An 18,004-nucleotide genomic window follows, 5' to 3' on the forward strand; every position below is an offset into this window, starting at 1 on the left:
TGATACTCGTCAATGTCTCGTGCTGACCAAAAAAATGCGGCGATGCAAAATCCTTTGAGATGGGCAAGTCTGACTGATTTTCAGCCCGGGATTTTCACCAAGCCGGTACGGGTTGTCGCTCAAGCTGGCGAAACTTGCCTGTATCAAAGGATTACGACTCTACACAATTGTAAGGCCGCAGGGTGAGCTGCGACCTCACATCGGCTCGGAGGCCTCACCGATCAGATGGCATGGCACGTGCTCCCGGACTGGCTGTGCTGGCAACTCCTTTATATGCTCTCTTCTTACTTTTCCCATACTTTAATCTCATCCACATCATTCTCAGGCCTACTACATACGTATAGTTGCTGGAGTGGTGAAAGTGGAGGAGCAGCGGCGTAAGGAACCTAAGGCCTTACAGCAACGCACACATGCACCATTACTGTCGTTGAGAAAATTAAGACAATCGGCGCAGTCCATAGCTCTAGGCCTGGAAGTCAACATCTCGAGAACTGTCGCGCATGCCGATCGGTAGGTCAAGACTATTGAGTAGATGAAAGTCTTTGCTCACAAGTGCTTAGCGAACGGCCAGGAACAACATCTCGAGAACTGTCGCGCATGCCGATCGGTCGGTCAAGACTAGTGGATGAAAGTCTTTGCTCACAAGTGCTTAGCGAACGGCCAGGAACATGCAGCGCTCTAGGACTCGAGATATGAAGCTCCCATGGGAGTAGTGCTTCAAGGTTTGCTAATTTCGTGGCAGCTCGCCAACCCGAAAGCAGGATGGACATCGCTTGATCTAAGACTCCCTTGCTATGGACACGGTCAGCTCTATGTTGCTTTTTCGAGAGTGATGGATGTGCCAGACCTATATACATAGCAAGAGAGAGACAAGATCACAGAACAAGGAATGTGGTCTACCCTGAAGGTCTCTTCATACGCCGTCAGCAGAAAAGTGACTTTGACGACGTCTCCGGTCTTTAGCTCTGGAGGCGCGATTGGCTTGTTCTCTTCACCGTAACCTGATGAAGATGCGCCACCATTGATGAAAACATGCTTGGCAGAAGTCTTGCCACTCTGCCATTTCTTCATCTTCAGATTGCGTCGCTGCTGGTTGATTGAGCAGAACTTCGGGATAGACAACGTTCCTTGTTCTGTGATTCTGGTCTCTCTCTTGCAATGTACATAGGTTTTGCACATCCATCACTCTCGAAAAAGCAACATAGAGCTGGGCGTGTCCAAAGTTGGGCACGAAATCAAGGCTTGGTATTCGTCGTACCATATTGCGAATGACCAGGACTCCTCGGCCAATCCGAATGGGCTGTGCGTCGAGGTAACAGATTTGTAGCATTTAACGCGACCTGTTGTGAGTCCAGTCAACCGACCTATCTTGAGCAACACTTGTCTAAATGAGCAGCCCATCTGATCTGGATGGCCCGATCTGGTCGTTCGCATCATGGAACGAAGAATACCAAGCATCAGTCTCTGCCTCAGGTGGTTCTGCAGCGGCGATCTTCCTGGATGGGGATCTCAAAGCTGTTGGCTTTCTATTTGGTGAGGCTATGGTTGATGTAGAGACACAGTAGATTCTCAAATTCGTCAACATGACGCTTTTCCAAAGTATTGTCGAAATCGCGACTTTGCTTGACATCGAATGCTTGGACGCTTAGTGAAGACACACGTCGAGTTGTTGTCCACATGATTACGCAGCTATAGCCTGTATTGTACTACACTCCGCTGACGAACAGCTTCAATTGTCAATTCACTTGCGCTTTGCTTCTTGGATCGGCACAAAAAGTACTTGCGCCAATATGCTGAGCTAGGTCTCTGCTGTCTGTTGGTGCTGAGCATTTGAGCAGGCGGAGAGCGTAATTTGTGCTTCCATGCTTCCCGCTATGCGTTGCCTGATCAGATTGTTCATTCACGTACGCAATCAGCCTGTTGGACCACAAAGGGCAGCCAAGCATCCTCATCGTTGCTTCCGAACCCAACCGTGTGAGAGGACTACTAGACAGCATATATGGCGGACTTCCTATCGTCTTTCTCACAGGCGTAGTGAGCACGCGCGCCTCACCAGCCGATCGGTCGACAGACTGCAGAAATCTAAGCCAACACATCGGCGCCAGTATTCGATGTGCAGATGATCCGCATGCTGGGACGTTGGGCTTATTAGTTCAGCAAAAGTCGACCAAGGCCGTCTACGCTTTGACTTGTGCCCATGTAGCACAGCCAGTTCCGGTAGTGCCGAGTGTGCCCGCTAGCTTCCAGCCGTGTCGCATTGTCTGCCCTGCTGAGAACAATCTGATTGACATTCTCGAAAGGCTTGACTTAACTATCGCCAGGGAGGAACTCGAATTGTCTTGCTACGAAAGGGATCCTCAAAAATGGCTGGCGCACTGCCGCTCGATGTCGAGAAGGACTAGAGGCCCAGAGTCAACAGCAACGAAACACGCTTTTGGCGCAACACGACTTTGGCACGGTCTATGCAATGGATATCCATCTCACCGACCCTGGACAGGGCTATTACAGCGATTGTACTTGTGCGCGTGGCGTTCACAGGAAGAAGACGAATCCTATTGACGGTCCCTGCGACGGCTTCGTGGACCCGGAGTCTTCACTAAGCGTCCAGGCATTCGATGTCAAGCAAAGTGGCAACTACGACAATACTTTGGAAAAGCGTCAAGTCGACGTATCTGGGTCCATATTGTGTCTCTACCTCCACCATGACCCCACCGAACAGCAAGCCAACAGCCTTGGACTCCCCATCCAAGAAGATTGCCGCTCCAGAATCACCTGAAGTGGAAACTGAGGCTTGGCAATCTTCGTTCCATGTTGCGAACGACCAGAACTCCTCGGCCAATCCGAACGGGCTGTGCATTGAGGCAACAAACTTGTAGCCGTTGACGCGACCTTTTGTCAGACCAGTCGACCGACCTATCTTGACCAACATTTGCCTGTACGTCAATGTCTCAGGGTCCAGAAAGCCGTCGCAGACATGATTGCGGAAATCGATCATATTCCTTTCGATGGAGACATTCGCTGCATCAGCCACGCGCACTAGAGCACAATCGCTGTAAAAGGGATTCGACGGAGTGGGCAGATGGACATTCATAGCGCAGACCGTGCCAAAGTCGTGTCGCGATAGAAGCGTAGCTCGCTGCTGACGACTGTCGGCGAGTGCTTTTCGGCAGAGAGCGGTAGCGCGCCATTTTGGGGGATCAGTCTCGCAGCAAGCCAATTTAGTTTCCTGCTTGGCGATGGTAGTGTCAAGCCAGGCGAGCATCTCTCTCAAGTCGGCATCAGCAGGGCACACAATTCGGCACGGCTGAAAGCTGTCGGGCACACTCGGCACTGCTGGAACTGGCTGTGCTACATGGGCGCAGGTTAAGGCGCAGACAGCCTTAGTAGACTTTTGCTGAACGAATAAGCCCAACGTCCCGGCGTGCGAATCACCTGCACATGAGATACTGGCGCCGATCTGCTGAGTGAGGTTTTTGCTGGCCGTCGTCCAATCGGCTGGTGAGGCGCGCGTGCTCACTACGCCTTTGAGAAAGACGACAGGAAGTCCGCCATATGTGCTGTCCAGTAGTCCCCTCACACGGTTGGGTTCGGACACAACGATCAGGATGCTTGGCTGCCCCTTATAGTCCACCAAGCTGATTGCGTACGTGAATGAGGCATCTGCCTTCATCAGGCGACGCATGATGGGCAGGATGGAAGTACAGATTGCGCTCTCTGCCTGCTCAAATTCAGCGCTGCGTGCAAGGGTGCGCAGCACAACATCGTATACCGGGAATGTACTCATATTCCATGCGGAAGATGATTGAGAGGAGAGCAGACTTCCCTCCTTGGGCAACCCAGCTCTGCTAGTTCTTCCATTCGAGACAAAGAAGTCTGTGATGCTCCTCTGGGTCAGCCTCGCTGGCGCCGTTTGCGGTCGCTTGCGATTGTTCTGCATCATAGTGTTGTGCCTGTCGAAGAAGACGTCCTGATGAGGAGATAGCGAGTCAGACACAGTCTGTGGCTTCTAATATGCGAGCTCGCCCTATGTAGGGAGCTTGTAGATAGCCTGCCTCGTCCAGCCTTACATAGGTTTGTCTAGAGCTTTTGTGAAATTGCTCACTATGAGTCAGTACTGAGCACGTGTGCCGTGGTTTCACAGCTGCGCAGTATGCTCCAGGCTGTCTCATCTAGTCAGAGCAATGATGCGGCAGAGGTGTTTGCCAAACCCGCGTATGGTAGTAGTCTTTGAGAAGCACGCCTCATGCTGCTCTCCATAGATCCTTTGATATTGGCAATTGTATCCAGGTGTCGTGCCGTCTCGGTTTCCATCGAAAAGTTGAATTGCCTCCATCAAAGGATCTGGGCAGGGGAGCATGGATGTCATCGCCGCATTCTCGTGGAAGTCTACTTGCACACCCAACAAAACACCCTTGGAAGCTAGACACGAGCTACAATATGGTCAAGGAAGCAAGCAAAGTCATCTCTGAGTTCAATGAGCTCGTCAACATGACCCCAGAAGACCTCAAAGCGTGGCTCGAGACAGAAGACTCCAAATCAGCAGGGTGGACGGGCAGCAGTGGCGATTCCGGTGAGACAGTCGGGCATGATTCTGGCAACAAGATCATCAAGATCCTTGAAAGTAATCCAGACAGGCAGGAAGACAAGTATGCCGAGGAGGATATCGACCATATGCGCAAAGTGGTCAGTTACTGCAAGCGTCACCTGGCACAGGAGGAAGGGATGAAGGAGCGCAAGTCAGAGGCAGAACTCAAGGAGACCAAGAGTTACAAGTCGCTCAAGAACTGGGGACACGACTCGTTGAAGAAGGCGTCGAAGGCTGGTGGCAGCAGTAAGAAGGACACAAAGAAGAAGGAGGATGACAAGCAGGAAGACGAGGAGAAGGAAGAGAAGAAGGAAAAGAAGGCAAAGAAGGATGAAGAAACACCTGCCGCTGGTGACAAGCGCAAAGCAGATGAAGCACAGGATGAAGAAGAGAATGCTGATGCTGAAGCTGATGCGCCAAAGCCAAAGAAGGCGAAGGAGGACGAGGGCAGTGCTGGGGAGAAGGAGACTGAGCAGGAGGCGGCAGCTGAGCCTGAAGCAGAGAAGACAGAGACAGAGACTGCTGCTGAGTCTGAGGGCAAGAAGGAAGCATAGATCTAGAGCAGACATTGCATGGACATCTTCGCAGTTACAGATCTAGAGTAGACAATGGACACCTTCACTGTTACAGATCCAGAGTAGTCAATGGGCATCTTCACTATTACATATCTAGAGTAGACAATGGACATCTTCACAGTTGCATATCCAGAGTAGACATTGCAAGGACATCTTCAGTGTTACACAGATGCGCAGTTGCACCCCGCAGCACTTGATCCGCCGCTCACTCCCAAAATTCTCCGCGCAGAGCAAGCACACATACGCACGGTCCACTTGGCCCTTGAGCTTCTCTATAGATGTTTGCATCCCAGTAGTCGTCAGCAGCAGCAGCACCATGACAGGCAAGGCGCCCGGTGACATCGAAATGGCAGGTCTCGACATACGCGCCATCGACCACCAGAAACCAATTCTGCGTACGCCCAATCGCACAACACGCGCTGCCATTCGGCACTTCTTTTGCTACCCAGAGCCCCATCTCAAGATTCGCCCAACGGCCTGGCTCGATGGACTTCGTGGAGCAGCGGCATTTGAAGTACTCGTGTACCATTACCACCTCAAATTCCTTGGGCAAGACTATAATCCTGCCTATGGATCCCGTGTCGATACACGGCAATGGTGGCGGCTTCCTTTCATCAGAAACATTTTCCATTCAGGCCATTCTATGGTCAATGTCTTTTTCATCATCTCTGGTCTAGTCCTAACACAACGCTCCCTCAGCCTCATCCGAACGAAACAACATGCAAAACTCTATCCAGCCATTTCATCTGCTATGTTTAGGCGTGGTATTCGGATATACTTACCTGCTGTGATCGTCTCCTTCTTTGGTATGCTCACCATTGCTTTCGGAATACGGCATGATCAGCATATTGAACAGCCGTCATTCCTTGGGCAAGTCTGGCACTGGATGATCGCCTGTCGCGATTTCGCCAACCCCTGGCATGACTATGACCATGCCTATGATCTGGTTCACAAGTATGAGCATACCATGTGGACCCTACCGCTCGAATTTTATGGCAGTTTGGTGTGTTGGGTCACATTACTCACAGTGTCGCGCATTGCCGATACACGGAAACGGACAGCTGTTGTGCTCATGCTGTGCTATTTCAGCTTTGTCAAGGGCAACTGGTGGTCTCTCAACTTTCTCTGGGGAATCTTACTCGCTGATTTTCTACTCTACCAAGAAGCCGAAGCAGCAAGCCAACCCACAGGGCGTCTGAGACTGGCAATCAAAGCTGTCTGGTTCGCACTGCTCATTTGGTGCCTGTATGTCTGTGGCCTGCCTGATGCGCATTACGCAGACTATTCCCTGCCTGGATTCGACTGGTATTACCATCACGTCCCACAATCATTCAGATTCATTGAAGAAGGAGGTCGTTTCTGGTGGATGATCTCTGGCAGCTTGCTGGTGGTTTGCATCTCCCAGCTCCCACCCGTCAAGCTTTTGTTTGAATGCAGACCATTGCAGTATCTCGGCAAGATTTCCTTCATGATGTACCTCGTCCACACGTACGTCTTGGAACTCGTCGGCGTGCACTTCAAGGATTTCGTTTCTAGTCTGGTATCAACACCGCTGGATGTTCCGTCGTTGGATGGCAAAGGAACCATCACCTTCATGGTCCCGCAAGGCAGAGCTGCCAATTACTTTGTCTATTTTGCATTTTGGTCATTCAACCTTCCCCTTGTCTTTGCTGTTTCAGGTTGGGTCACGCGATATGTTGACGATCCCTCCATTCGCTTTGCAAAATGGCTAGAAGGACAGTTCGTGGACGATGCATAGATTTTGCAGAACGCAGCTGTTCACTTGTAGCATCCACTGTCTTTCAACTTTCTAGCATTTTCCGGCGCTCAGGAGTCGTCGACTGCTCCTGATTTTTTCAGATGACAAGTGTGTTTCTGCTTTTACGTTTCCGCCACAGATTGATGACGATTGAGCGGTGCCAGAGCCAGACCATTGTATAATCGCATCATTCAGGTCATCTTTAATCGGCTGGACACAATTGCTGCCATTCACCAATTATGAGGACAGACTTCCCCTGACAAGGGGCACACCTCCCATGTCACATCAATTTGGGCCAATTCACAAAGGACACGTTGCGATGCAGCGACGAGGCTTTTTCCCTCTAAAACTACACGAACTAGTAAGACTGACAGTCCACCACGTCAACATGTCCGACAAGATGCCGGAGCCACCGGTGCAGGATGCCAGTGAGATTGAGCAACAGTCTGTGGAGCCTGATACTTGGATTCACCGGCTTATCTCCCCATCGTTGCGTACAGAGATCCGCTTGTTCTTCAACTACCCAGTGCAGGTGAAAGTTCACCGAACCACTTGGATTGATGGTCTTCGCGGCCTTGCTGCACTCGAAGTCTTCATCTACTTCCTCCATTGTCGCATGTTTGGCAAGGATGTGGATCGTACGTTTGGCTCAGAGGGCCGGACATCTCATCTTTGGCGATTACCACTCCTTCGAAACGTCTATGCATCTGGTGAAGCTATGCTCAATACATTGATGATGATCTCCGGTACTGTCATCACGTATGGCTACTTGCGCAAGATCCGAGATGGTGAAACAGAACGCATCTATTCAGCCATCCTTGGCAGTATGTTTCGACGAGTGATTCGACTTTACTTGCCTATCCTCATCCTCACATTCATCACCGCACTCATGGTTGCCCTGGATCTGCGTTACTATGAAGAGCACGCAAAGGACAACTTCATCATGCAACTTTGGCATTGGGCAAAAGCTAGCGTGGCGTTCTGCAACCCTTGGCGTAAGATCGTGGTCCACTCTGAAATGAGCCACGGCTACAAATATGGTACATGGGCAGTGCCACTCTCAATCTTTGCAAGCTTCGTCTGCTACTCGACCCTCTTTGTCGTGTCCTGGCTCAGTAAGGCTCGCTACCGTCTTGTCATTGAGCTGGCTGTTCTCTACTACTACTTGTCGACTGGCACTTGGTGGACCAGCAATTACCTCTTTGGCATGCTGTTTGCAGAGTTTTTGCTTTGGCAGGAATCTCGCACTGCAGAGGAGACGCCAGAGCCCGTCATCACTGTTGCAACGCCACAATTCTGGCTGCAAGGACTTTGGTGGATCTTATTTGTTGTGGCATGGTACCTGTGCGGCATGCCCTTCAAGGTCCCTAGAGCTGAGAAACACCTGCCTGGTTTCAACTGGTTCTTTGACCATGTCCCGAAAGAATTCAGCAAAACGGAACATCTTGGTCGTTTCTGGCTCATGCTGGGTGGTAGTCTGTTGGTGATTTGCGTCTCCCAGCTACGAGTCTTTCGTCGTCTTCTCGAGGGTCGATTCCTACAGCATGTGGGTAAACACTCGTACATGCTGTTCCTCATACAAACAGATGTGATTGAGCTCTTTGGTGATCCCCTCGCATCCCTCATCAAGCATGATGACATGGACAATGCGCCTCACGCATGGCTTGTCTCTGGGTATATCCTCTATTGCGCCACCATGGTGCCAGTCACTCTGTACGCTGCGGGTCTTGCCACCAAGTATATCTATGCGCCTTGTGGGCGATTAGGTGAGTTCCTGGAGAAGCATGGCGTGAATGAGCTGGTCAAAGCGTTCAAGGAGCTCAAACTCTTGTTCTTCAAGAGGAAGTGATGGTTGCCCTTCCAGCGGCCCAGTAGCAAGCTATAGTCTCTTTCGTAGTTGAGTCGTACGATCCATCTCGTGAACTTTCATGCTTGACGGCCTAGAAGTCAAACCCCAGACGACTCGGACGACTCTACGAGGAATCGCTTGACTACAACTTTGAGATCAGACAACTCAGCCACTATGGTTGAATTGAATGCCATGACTAGCAAAGACTATCCCATTTGTACGGCATGTGGGCAGCAGTACGGCGGCTTGTCTACACCTGCCAACTGTTTCATTTGCCAAGACGCTCGCCAGTTTGTGCCTTCTCATGGCCAAACGTGGACCACATTGAAGAAGATGAGAGAAGACAACTACAAGAATGTCTTCACAAAGCTACCGCACAATGGCGATCTGGCTGCCTGGTCCATTCACACCGAACCAAAGTTTGCCATTGGTCAGCGCGCCATTCTCTTGTTAGATGAGCACGAATCAAATACGCTATGGGATTGTGTCGCCTACTTGGACGACAATACTGTCGGTTGGATCAAGGAACAGGGAGGCATTGGGCGTATTTGCATCTCTCATCCGCACTACTATTCCACTGCGCTGGATTGGGCTGCCGTCTTCGACTGCCCCATCTTTATCTCCAAAGCTGATGAGATGTGGATCACCAGACAGCCACAGCCAGAAGATCAGATGGACAGGAAGAGAAGCTGGTCATTGCTTTCCACGGAAGTAGAACCCGTGACTCAAGACTTGAGCTTTTGTCGCATTGGTGGTCACTTTGATGGCAGCGCTGTGCTCCACAGCAAACGCCACGAGGCCATCTTCACAGGCGATACAATCTCCCTGACTCCTGCGAATCGACGCATCACCATCATGTGGTCGTACCCAAATATGATTCCGCTCGATGGCAAGACAGTAGCGGAGGTTTGCTGGCCGAGATTGGAACGCCTGGCCTTCAGCAATATCTACAGCAAGTTTGTTGGAGAGGATCTGCTGAATGGTGGAAAGGAGATGGTCAGAAGGTCTTTCGAGGAGTATTGTTCCAAGCTCAATACGCCAACGGATGCTTTCAAAATGGGCATTGAACAACTGCTTGAGTAGAGCCTGACCAGTAAGGCGTCAGAGAGATTGCTGAAGTAGCAAAACTGATGGCGATGAATTTGGAAGGATGTCAATTAGGAAGCAAACTACGTTCTGCTATAGGATGAAGCTCTGCAATTACGCGTGTTGAACGCGTCATGATGCTGCAGTCGTTGAACTGGATTTGGCCATCAGACTGGGCTCCTTCAATCCTCATCCGCTGGGTCGCCTTGCTCAGTAGTCGAGCAGTCCAGATAATGGCATGCAACATGCCACCAGAGATCATTCTTTTTGTTGGAGCTGGTGTAAGCGCATTGGACATAAGGAGGTTCGCGGGGTCCCTTTGTGTTTTTCAATCGGTTGAGGTCCTTTTCTGAGAGTTGATGTGTCTTTGATTTTACAGACTCACCGTATGCCTTTACCCCCGCCCGCATCTCTTCGTTTTGAGGGAAATTGGCTGAGCCGGTTGGCTCCCACCCTTGGCTGCAGTAGTGCAAGACTTGGATGCTTTTGTCTTCCGCAAGCCGGTTTTTGGCCCGCGCCGGGATGAAGCCTTCAAGTTCGTGCGTGACCTGCACTATCCAGCAAAGATAAGAGTCCTTGTGAGCGATGAATGAACAGGGTTGCAACATTGGCGTCAAACCGTCGTCGTCCACGTAAAGCAGTACACGACAGCTGTCTTTCTTGGCGATAGAAAACCCATCATGGCGCATTTTGCCGTTGTAGCCGTCCGCAAAGGGATATGGTACCAAAAACCTCTGACATCCGCCCGCGTTCACATGTGGCGCGCAGTCCATGCTAAGCAACAAGACAGCTAGAGCTTCTCCTCCATGCTTGAACATTCGCATCACTGGCTGGCTGTCACTCTTGGAAGTGCTTTTGCGTGCGGGAGAATTGAATGTTTCTTTTCAAAGTGGGAGCTGAACTGGCGATGGATGCCTTTTGTAGGGTGACTTTCGTACTGCAAGTATACAGCACTATACACGTGTGCAAATATGGTGGTACCCCTGAAATCATCTCGGGCAAAGTAAAATTGGATGAAGCAAACAAAAGCTGAAAACTGAGAAACGTGATTGTGAGCAGCAATAAGCTTGAGCTGTTTGATCTGGACTATGCGTGGATATATGGATATACATACAGTGATGACGTGGATGGTGAGGTGTTAAGCAAAAGCAACCTGAGAAGTGCAATAGGATTGATACGGATGAGGAGCCGAGCAGAGGCGCATGCTCCCTACGAACTAGTACGAAGTAGGACAAGGGATGACAATCACGTGATAGCACGCGATACATGGTAGAGAGACGCGCTAGCACGTCAAGCCATGTGACTGAGTGTTTGACTTAGGAGTCCCAGTGCATCCCCTGACCACTTGCTTCCGCTGCTGTCTCTCTGCCAAGTCAGTGCTTATGGACGTGACCTTTAGTTTAGTCTTAGCTGGCAAGAGTGCTATACTCTTGTCCCCTATTCGAATCAAGTCTTATCTGCAGCTGCCCTGCGTGCCTGTGTCTATCACCTACAACTACAGCCTCGATATCCGCCAACTCCGATTATTGATTGCTCAACATTGTTAGTCGGCGCCAGCATCCAAGCATTTGTCGTTGCCACCGACTGTCAGCCGATCGAACATTTGGCAGTTTCCAACAACTCCTGTATGATACCTGCTTGCTTGCCATTTCTTTACCAGAGAGGCCATAGTGTTCGCGCAGTTTGCGTAAGGCCTGTCAGTGGCTTGACTATATAAGCTGGAGGCTGGCGCTCAAGTCGATGCCGGGGGAACGGAGATATCACACATCAGAATGCCGGGGGCTGTCAGGGGCAGTAAGTGCGAAGGGCAGCGTGTCCACTACAACACGACTCTTGTGGAGCAGCTCTCAACCACGAGCACCATCTACGCCTTGCCTCGGCATACTGAGCGTCAACAAGCAGATCCACCACGGTATCAAGGTTTGTTTGCGACAAATAACGGCGATTTGCATTCGGTTTCTGCTATTCGTTGCGATGATCTCGGTGTTATTGTTGTTTGTCGACTTGTTTCTGTCCATATCCACCAGCAATGACGATGAAGCTAGCACGACATTCCAGGAGGCGAGCCGCTCGTCTGTTAAGCAAGTTGCTTCCAAGGAGCACAAGTGGAGCATAAAGACTACAGTTTCCTGGTTATCAGGCAAGCAGAGAGCATTTCATCGACAGTCTGCGGCAAGAAGACGCATGACTTTGCGTGAGAAGCTGCGAGAAGACTTTCCTTACGACGTCAGAAGCGTCCTTCCTGCGCCGTGGCGGACTGAGTTCTGGCGGAAAGGCCACGTCCTCTTCGTCGAGCGTATCTACCGTACACGCGCGATTGCCACAAAACGCCTTCATCTGGCAGACCCGGAAAGTTGGGCCAGACCACAAGGACTGGGATGAAAACTTGAAAGATCACATGTCGACATGGACAGAGCAGCATCCGCATTATACTCATGAGATCATTACAGATGACGTGTCGCGACTGCTCATGCATCACCTGTTTGCCATGACGCCAGTGGTGGTCGAGGCGTATGATGCGATGCCCCACGCCGTATTGAAAGCAGACCTCTTTCGGTATGCCATTCTGCTCGCGCGCGGAGGCACGTATACCGACGTCGACACCAGATGCTTGAAATCGATTTGGGAATGGGTGCCGCCTCATTTTCCAAGTGATACTTTCGGACTCATGGTTGGCATGTCAGTGAGATTGAGCGACAGTCTGTGGAGACTGACACTTGGTTTCACCGGCTCATATCCCCATCGGTGCGTACAGAGATCCGCTTGTTCTTCAATTACCTAGTGCAGGTGAAAGTTCACCGGTCCACTTGGATTGATGGTCTTCGCGGCCTTGCCGCACTCGAAGTCTTCATCTACTTCCTCCATTGTCGCATGTTTGGCAAGGATGTGGATCGTACGTTTGGCTCAGAGGGCCGGACATCTCATCTTTGGCGATTACCACTCCTTCGAAACGTCTATGCATCTGGCGAAGCTATGCTCAATACATTGATGATGATATCCGGTACTGTCATCACGTATGGCTACTTGCGCAAGAACCGAGATGGTGAAACAGAACGCATCTATACAGCCATCCTTGGCAGTATGTTTCGACGAGTGATTCGACTTTACCTGCCTATCCTCATCCTCACATTCATCACCGCACTCATGGTTGCCCTGGATCTGCGTTACTATGAAGAGCACGCAAAGGACAACTTCATCATGCAACTTTGGCATTGGGCAAAAGCTAGCGTGGCGTTCTGCAACCCTTGGCGTAAGATCGTGGTCCACTCTGAAATGAGCCACGGCTACAAATATGGTACATGGGCAGTGCCACTGTCAATCTTTGCAAGCTTCGTCTGCTACTCGACCCTCTTTGTCGTGTCCTGGCTCAGTAAGGCTCGCTACCGTCTTGTCATTGAGTTGGCTGTTCTCTACTACTACTTGTCGACTGGCACTTGGTGGACCAGCAATTACCTCTTTGGCATGCTGTTTGCAGAGATTTTGCTTTGGCAGGAATCTCGCACTGCAGAGGAGGCGCCAGAGACCATCATCACTGTCGCAACGCCACGATTCTGGCTGCAAGGACTTTGGTGGATCTTATTTGTTGTGGCATGGTACCTGTGCGGCATGCCCTTCAAGGTTTCTAGAGCTGAGAAACACCTGCCTGGTTCCAACTGGTTCTTTGACCATGTCCCGAAAGAATTCAGCAAAACGGAACATCTTGGTCGTTTCTGGCTTATGCTAGGTGGTAGTCTGTTGGTGATTTGCGTCTCCCAGCTACGAGTCCTTCGACGTCTTCTCGAGGGCCGATTCCTACAGCATGTGGGTAAACACTCGTACATGCTGTTTCTCATACAAACAGATGTGATTGAGCTCTTTGGTGATCCACTCGCATCCCTCATCAAGCATGATGATATGGACAATGCACCTCACGCATGGCTTGTCTCTGGGTATATCCTCTATTGCGCCACCATGGTGCCAGTCACACTGTACGCTGCGGGTCTTGCCACCAAGTATATCTATGCGCCTTGTGGGCGATTAGGTGAGTTCTTGGAGAAGCATGGCGTGAATGAGCTGGTCAAAGCGTTCAAGGAGCTCAAACTCTTGTTCTTCAAAAGGAAGTGATGGTTGCCTTTCAAGTGGCCCAGTAGCAAGCTATAGTCTCTTTCGTGATTGAGTCATACAATCCATCTCGTGATCTTTCATGCTTGATGGCCGAGAAATCGACCTCAGGTGACTCGGACGACTTTACGAGTAATCGCTTGACTGCAACTTGGAGATCAGACGACTCAGCCACTATGGTTGAGTTGAATGCCATGAAGAGCAAAGACTATCCCATTTGTACGGCATGTGGGCAGCAGTACGGCGGCTTGTCTACACCTGCCGAATGTTTCATTTGCCAAGACGCTCGCCAGTTTGTGCCTTCTCATGGCCAAACGTGGACCACATTGAAGAAGATGAGAGAAGACAACTACAAGAATGTCTTCACAAAGCTACCGCACAATGGCGAACTGGAAGCCTGGTCCATTCACACCGAACCGAAGTTTGCCATTGGGCAGCGCGCCATCCTCTTGTTAGATGAGCACGAATCAAATACGCTATGGGATTGTATCGCTTACTTGGACGAGGAGACTGTCGATTGGATCAAAGGACAGGGAGGCATTGGGCGTATTTGCATCTCTCATCCGCACTACTATTCCACTGCGCTGGATTGGGCTGCCGTCTTCGACTGCCCCATCTTTATCTCCAAAGCTGATGAGATGTGGATCACCAGACAGCCACAGCCAGAAGATCAGATGGACAGGAAGAGAAGCTGGTCATTGCTTTCCACGGAAGTAGAACCCGTGACTCAAGACTTGAGCTTTTGTCGCATTGGTGGTCACTTTGATGGCAGCGCTGTGCTCCACAGCAAACGCCACGAGGCCATCTTCACAGGCGATACAATCTCCCTGACTCCCGCGAATCGACGCATTACCATCATGTGGTCGTACCCAAATATGATTCCGCTCGATGGCAAGACAGTAGCGGAGGTTTGCTGGCCGAGATTGGAACGCCTGGCCTTCAGCAATATCTACAGCAAGTTTGTTGGAGAGGATCTGCTGAATGGTGGAAAGGAGATGGTCAGAAGGTCTTTCGCGGAGTATTGTTCCAAGCTCGATGCGCCAACGGATGCTTTCAAAATGGGCATTGAACAACTGCTTGAGTAGAGCCTGACCAGTAAGGCGTCAGAGAGATTGCTGAAGTAGCAAAACTGATGGCGATGAATTTGGAAGGATGTCAATTAGGAAGCAAACTACGTTCTGCTATAGGATGAAGCTTTGCAAGTACGCGTGTTGAACGCGTCATGATGCTGCAGTCGTCGAATTGGGCTTGGCCATGAGACCCTGTCCGGCAGGGCTCTTGCTTTCCACTTTGGCGACTAGGGCCTGCGGCAACCCAAATATTCGCATTTGACATGCAACCAGAGATCTTCCTTTTTGGTGTTGGAGTAAGCACATTGGACTTTCGCAAGGGGTGTCCCGTTCGTTAGGTCAAATTTCTTTTGGTCTTTTGGGGTGAGTTGGTTTGTATACACAAAGTTAGCGTATGCATATACTCCCGCCTGCAAGGAATAGTCCGCTGGAATCTTGAAATCCGTGTATGGATCAGTGTGGAAGTTGGCTTTGCTGCAGAAATGGAAGATCTTTTTGTCTTTGTCAAGCGTGGTTAAGGCCGACGGTGGGACGATTTTTTCATTGCCTGCCGTCTGCACCACTATCCAGCAATCATATCCTTGGTCGATGATGGCTGAACAGGGTTTGAGTTTCAATAACTCTTTGATATTGTACTTGTGCTCGACATGGTCGTCAACCAGTACATTACAGCTGTCCTTCAGGGCGATAGAAAAGTTATCTTTGTGTAGCTTGGTGTTCCTGCTCCCTGGAAAGGGATACGGGACCAAGAACTTATGACATAAGCCCGCGTGCACGTACATTGCATAGTCCATGCTAAGCAACAAGACAGCTAGAACTTTCTCTCCGTTCCTGAACATTTGCATCATTGGCTGGCTTTCCCTCTTGGAAGTGCGTTTGCGTGCGGGAGAGTTGAAAGTTCTCTTTCGGAAGTGGGAGCTGAACTGGCGATGGACGCCTTTTGTAGGGAGACTTTCGTTCTGCAGGTACACACGTGTGCAAATAAGTTTGTACCCCTGAAATCATCTCGGACAAGGTTAAATTGGGTGAGGCAAACAAAATCTGAAAACTGAGAAACGTGATCGTGAGCAGCAATAAGCTTGAGCTGTTGATTTGGAGTGATGCGGTAGTGTATAGATACAGTGATGACATGGACGATGAGGTGTCAAGCAAAAGCGACCCGATAAGTGCAATAGGATTGATACGGGTGAGGAGCCGAGTAGAAGCGCATGCTCCCTGACAAGTAGAACAAGGGGTGATCATCACGTGATAGCACGCGATACATGGTAGAGAGACGCGCTAGCAAGTCAAGCCATGTGGTTGAGTGTTGATCTGCTTAACATTGTTAGTCTTCGCCAACTGCCAAGCATTTGTTGCTGCCACCGATTGTCAGCCGATCGAATATTTGGCAGTTTCAAACAACTGCTGCATGATAATTGCTTGCTTGCTATTCCTTTACCAGAGAGGTCATAGTGTTGCTCGGTTTGCAGTGATTTGACTACATAAGCTGAGGGCTGGCGCTCAAGTCGATGCCGGGGGAACGGAGATATCACACATCAAAATGCCGGGGGCTGTCAGGGGCAGTAAGAGCGAATGACAGCGTGTCCACTCCGACACGACTCTTGTGGAGCAGCTCTCAATCACTAACACCATCTGCGCCTTGCCTCGGCATACTGAGCGCCAGCAAGCAGATCCACCACGGTATCAAGGTTTGTCTGCGGCAAGACATGGCGATTCGTATTCGGCTTCTGCGATTTGTTGCGATGACCTCTGTGTTATTGTTGTTTATCGACTTGTTTCTGTCCATATCCACCAGCAACAAGAATGAAGCTAGCGCGACACTCCAGGAGGTGGGCCGCTCGTCTGTCAAGCAAGTCGCTTCCCAGGAACACAAGTGGAACATCAAGACTACGGCTGCGTGGTTATCAGGCAAGCAGAGAGCATTTCATCGACAGTCTGCGGCAAGAAGACGCATGACTTTGCGTGAGAAGCTGCGAGAAGACTTTCCTTACGACGTCAGAAGCGTCTTTCCTGCCTTCATCTGGCAGACCTGGAAAGTTGGACCAGACCACAAGGACTTTGATGAAAACTTGAAAGGTCACATGTCGACATGGACAGAGCAGCATCCGCATTATACTCATGAGATCATTACAGATGATGTGTCGCGACTGCTCATGCATCACCTGTTTGCCAAGACGCCGGAGGTGGTCGAGGCGTATGATGCGATGCCCCACGCCGTATTGAAAGCAGACCTCTTTCGGTACGCCATTTTGCTCGCGCGCGGAGGCACGTATACCGACGTCGACACCAGATGCTTGAAACCAATTTGGGAATGGGTGCCGCCTCATTTTCCAAATGATACTTTCGGACTCGTGGTTGGCATTGAAGCAGATACGCATGAGGACAATTGGCAGAGGCGACTAGCTCGACCACTGCAGATTACGCAGTGGACGATCAAAGCGAAATCAGGCCATGCTGCTCTCGTAGACGTCGTCGCCAGTATCACTGAAGCAATACTCGTCCTTAAGCGACAAGGTCTGGCTGCATCGATTCAATCAGCGCAAGTCGAGGACACGACTGGGCCTGGTTTGTGGACAGATGTTGTTTTTCGTCACCTCGGCTCGGATGAGTCTGAAAAGAGTCTACAAGGCATCTCGGGAGGAGCGATCAACTGGCGAGAAAAGCTGACGGGCACAAAGGAACAGCGCCAGTTCGGAGACGTCATTGTGCTGCCCATCACAAGCTTCTCGCCCGGGCTGGGGTCGATGGGGTCGAAGCCAGCCAGCGATGACATGGCGATGGTACAACACCACTTCCATGGGAGTTGGAGAAATCAGACTGGGTGGAAGAGCATCGCGTCTGATGATGCGGCGCCAAACCCCGAATGAGCTGCATTAGTTCTAAGTCCTTGACCTTTACTGTTGTTGAGAGCTTGTAGCACATTGACTTGCGCAAGCCAGCGGATCCTAGAATAGTCATTCTCAGTCATCAGCGAGCCTT

The 18,004-nt window shown here is 50.6% G+C and overlaps 8 protein-coding genes across 8 annotated transcripts; 6 read left to right on the forward strand and 2 right to left on the reverse strand.

The window, feature by feature from the left end:
• Window positions 1-2,596: 2,596 nt before the first annotated feature.
• BCR37DRAFT_387087 (uncharacterized protein) lies at window positions 2,597-3,940 on the reverse strand (the record flags this gene model as incomplete). Its single annotated transcript, XM_040870508.1, has 1 exon — window positions 2,597-3,940. The coding sequence occupies one exon, from the start codon at window positions 3,938-3,940 to the stop codon at window positions 2,597-2,599; it is 1,344 nt and encodes a 447-aa protein (XP_040725818.1).
• A 497-nt stretch (window positions 3,941-4,437) lies between these two features.
• On the forward strand, window positions 4,438-4,794 carry BCR37DRAFT_336964 (uncharacterized protein; the record flags this gene model as incomplete). Its single annotated transcript, XM_040867245.1, has 1 exon — window positions 4,438-4,794. A coding segment is annotated over one exon (357 nt), but the record flags the coding sequence as incomplete, so codon positions are not given.
• A 682-nt stretch (window positions 4,795-5,476) lies between these two features.
• Window positions 5,477-6,919, forward strand: BCR37DRAFT_392579 (acyltransferase family-domain-containing protein; the record flags this gene model as incomplete). The annotated part of the gene is made up of 1 exon (XM_040871176.1): window positions 5,477-6,919. The coding sequence occupies one exon, from the start codon at window positions 5,477-5,479 to the stop codon at window positions 6,917-6,919; it is 1,443 nt and encodes a 480-aa protein (XP_040725820.1).
• Window positions 6,920-7,307: 388 nt separating this feature from the next.
• Window positions 7,308-9,851, forward strand: BCR37DRAFT_387090 (uncharacterized protein; the record flags this gene model as incomplete). The annotated part of the gene is made up of 2 exons (XM_040870509.1): window positions 7,308-8,764; window positions 8,864-9,851. The coding sequence occupies 2 exons, from the start codon at window positions 7,308-7,310 to the stop codon at window positions 9,849-9,851; spliced, it is 2,445 nt and encodes an 814-aa protein (XP_040725821.1).
• Window positions 9,782-11,031, reverse strand: BCR37DRAFT_379253 (uncharacterized protein). Its single transcript, XM_040869217.1, has one exon. The coding sequence runs from the start codon at window positions 10,676-10,678 to the stop codon at window positions 10,037-10,039; it is 642 nt and encodes a 213-aa protein (XP_040725822.1). The 5' UTR covers window positions 10,679-11,031; the 3' UTR covers window positions 9,782-10,036.
• Window positions 11,032-12,481: 1,450 nt separating this feature from the next.
• Window positions 12,482-14,039, forward strand: BCR37DRAFT_300797 (uncharacterized protein). The gene has a single exon (XM_040866913.1). The coding sequence runs from the start codon at window positions 12,726-12,728 to the stop codon at window positions 13,956-13,958; it is 1,233 nt and encodes a 410-aa protein (XP_040725823.1). The 5' UTR covers window positions 12,482-12,725; the 3' UTR covers window positions 13,959-14,039.
• A 110-nt stretch (window positions 14,040-14,149) lies between these two features.
• Window positions 14,150-15,040, forward strand: BCR37DRAFT_346487 (beta-lactamase-like protein; the record flags this gene model as incomplete). Its single annotated transcript, XM_040867691.1, has 1 exon — window positions 14,150-15,040. The coding sequence occupies one exon, from the start codon at window positions 14,150-14,152 to the stop codon at window positions 15,038-15,040; it is 891 nt and encodes a 296-aa protein (XP_040725824.1).
• A 1,691-nt stretch (window positions 15,041-16,731) lies between these two features.
• BCR37DRAFT_387092 (nucleotide-diphospho-sugar transferase) lies at window positions 16,732-17,892 on the forward strand (the record flags this gene model as incomplete). Its single annotated transcript, XM_040870510.1, has 1 exon — window positions 16,732-17,892. The coding sequence occupies one exon, from the start codon at window positions 16,732-16,734 to the stop codon at window positions 17,890-17,892; it is 1,161 nt and encodes a 386-aa protein (XP_040725825.1).
• Between the last annotated feature and the right edge of the window lie 112 nt (window positions 17,893-18,004).

Source organism: Protomyces lactucae-debilis (assembly GCF_002105105.1).
Source record: "Protomyces lactucae-debilis strain 12-1054 chromosome Unknown BCR37scaffold_8, whole genome shotgun sequence".
Lineage (NCBI taxonomy): Eukaryota > Fungi > Ascomycota > Taphrinomycetes > Taphrinales > Protomycetaceae > Protomyces > Protomyces lactucae-debilis.

Excerpts from the sequence above, each read along its gene's own strand:
- BCR37DRAFT_379253 (XM_040869217.1), bottom strand. The coding sequence starts at position 10,678 with ATGCGAATGTTCAAGCATGGAGGAGAAGCTCTAGCTGTCTTGTTGCTT.
- BCR37DRAFT_300797 (XM_040866913.1), top strand. The coding sequence starts at position 12,726 with ATGTTTGGCAAGGATGTGGATCGTACGTTTGGCTCAGAGGGCCGGACA.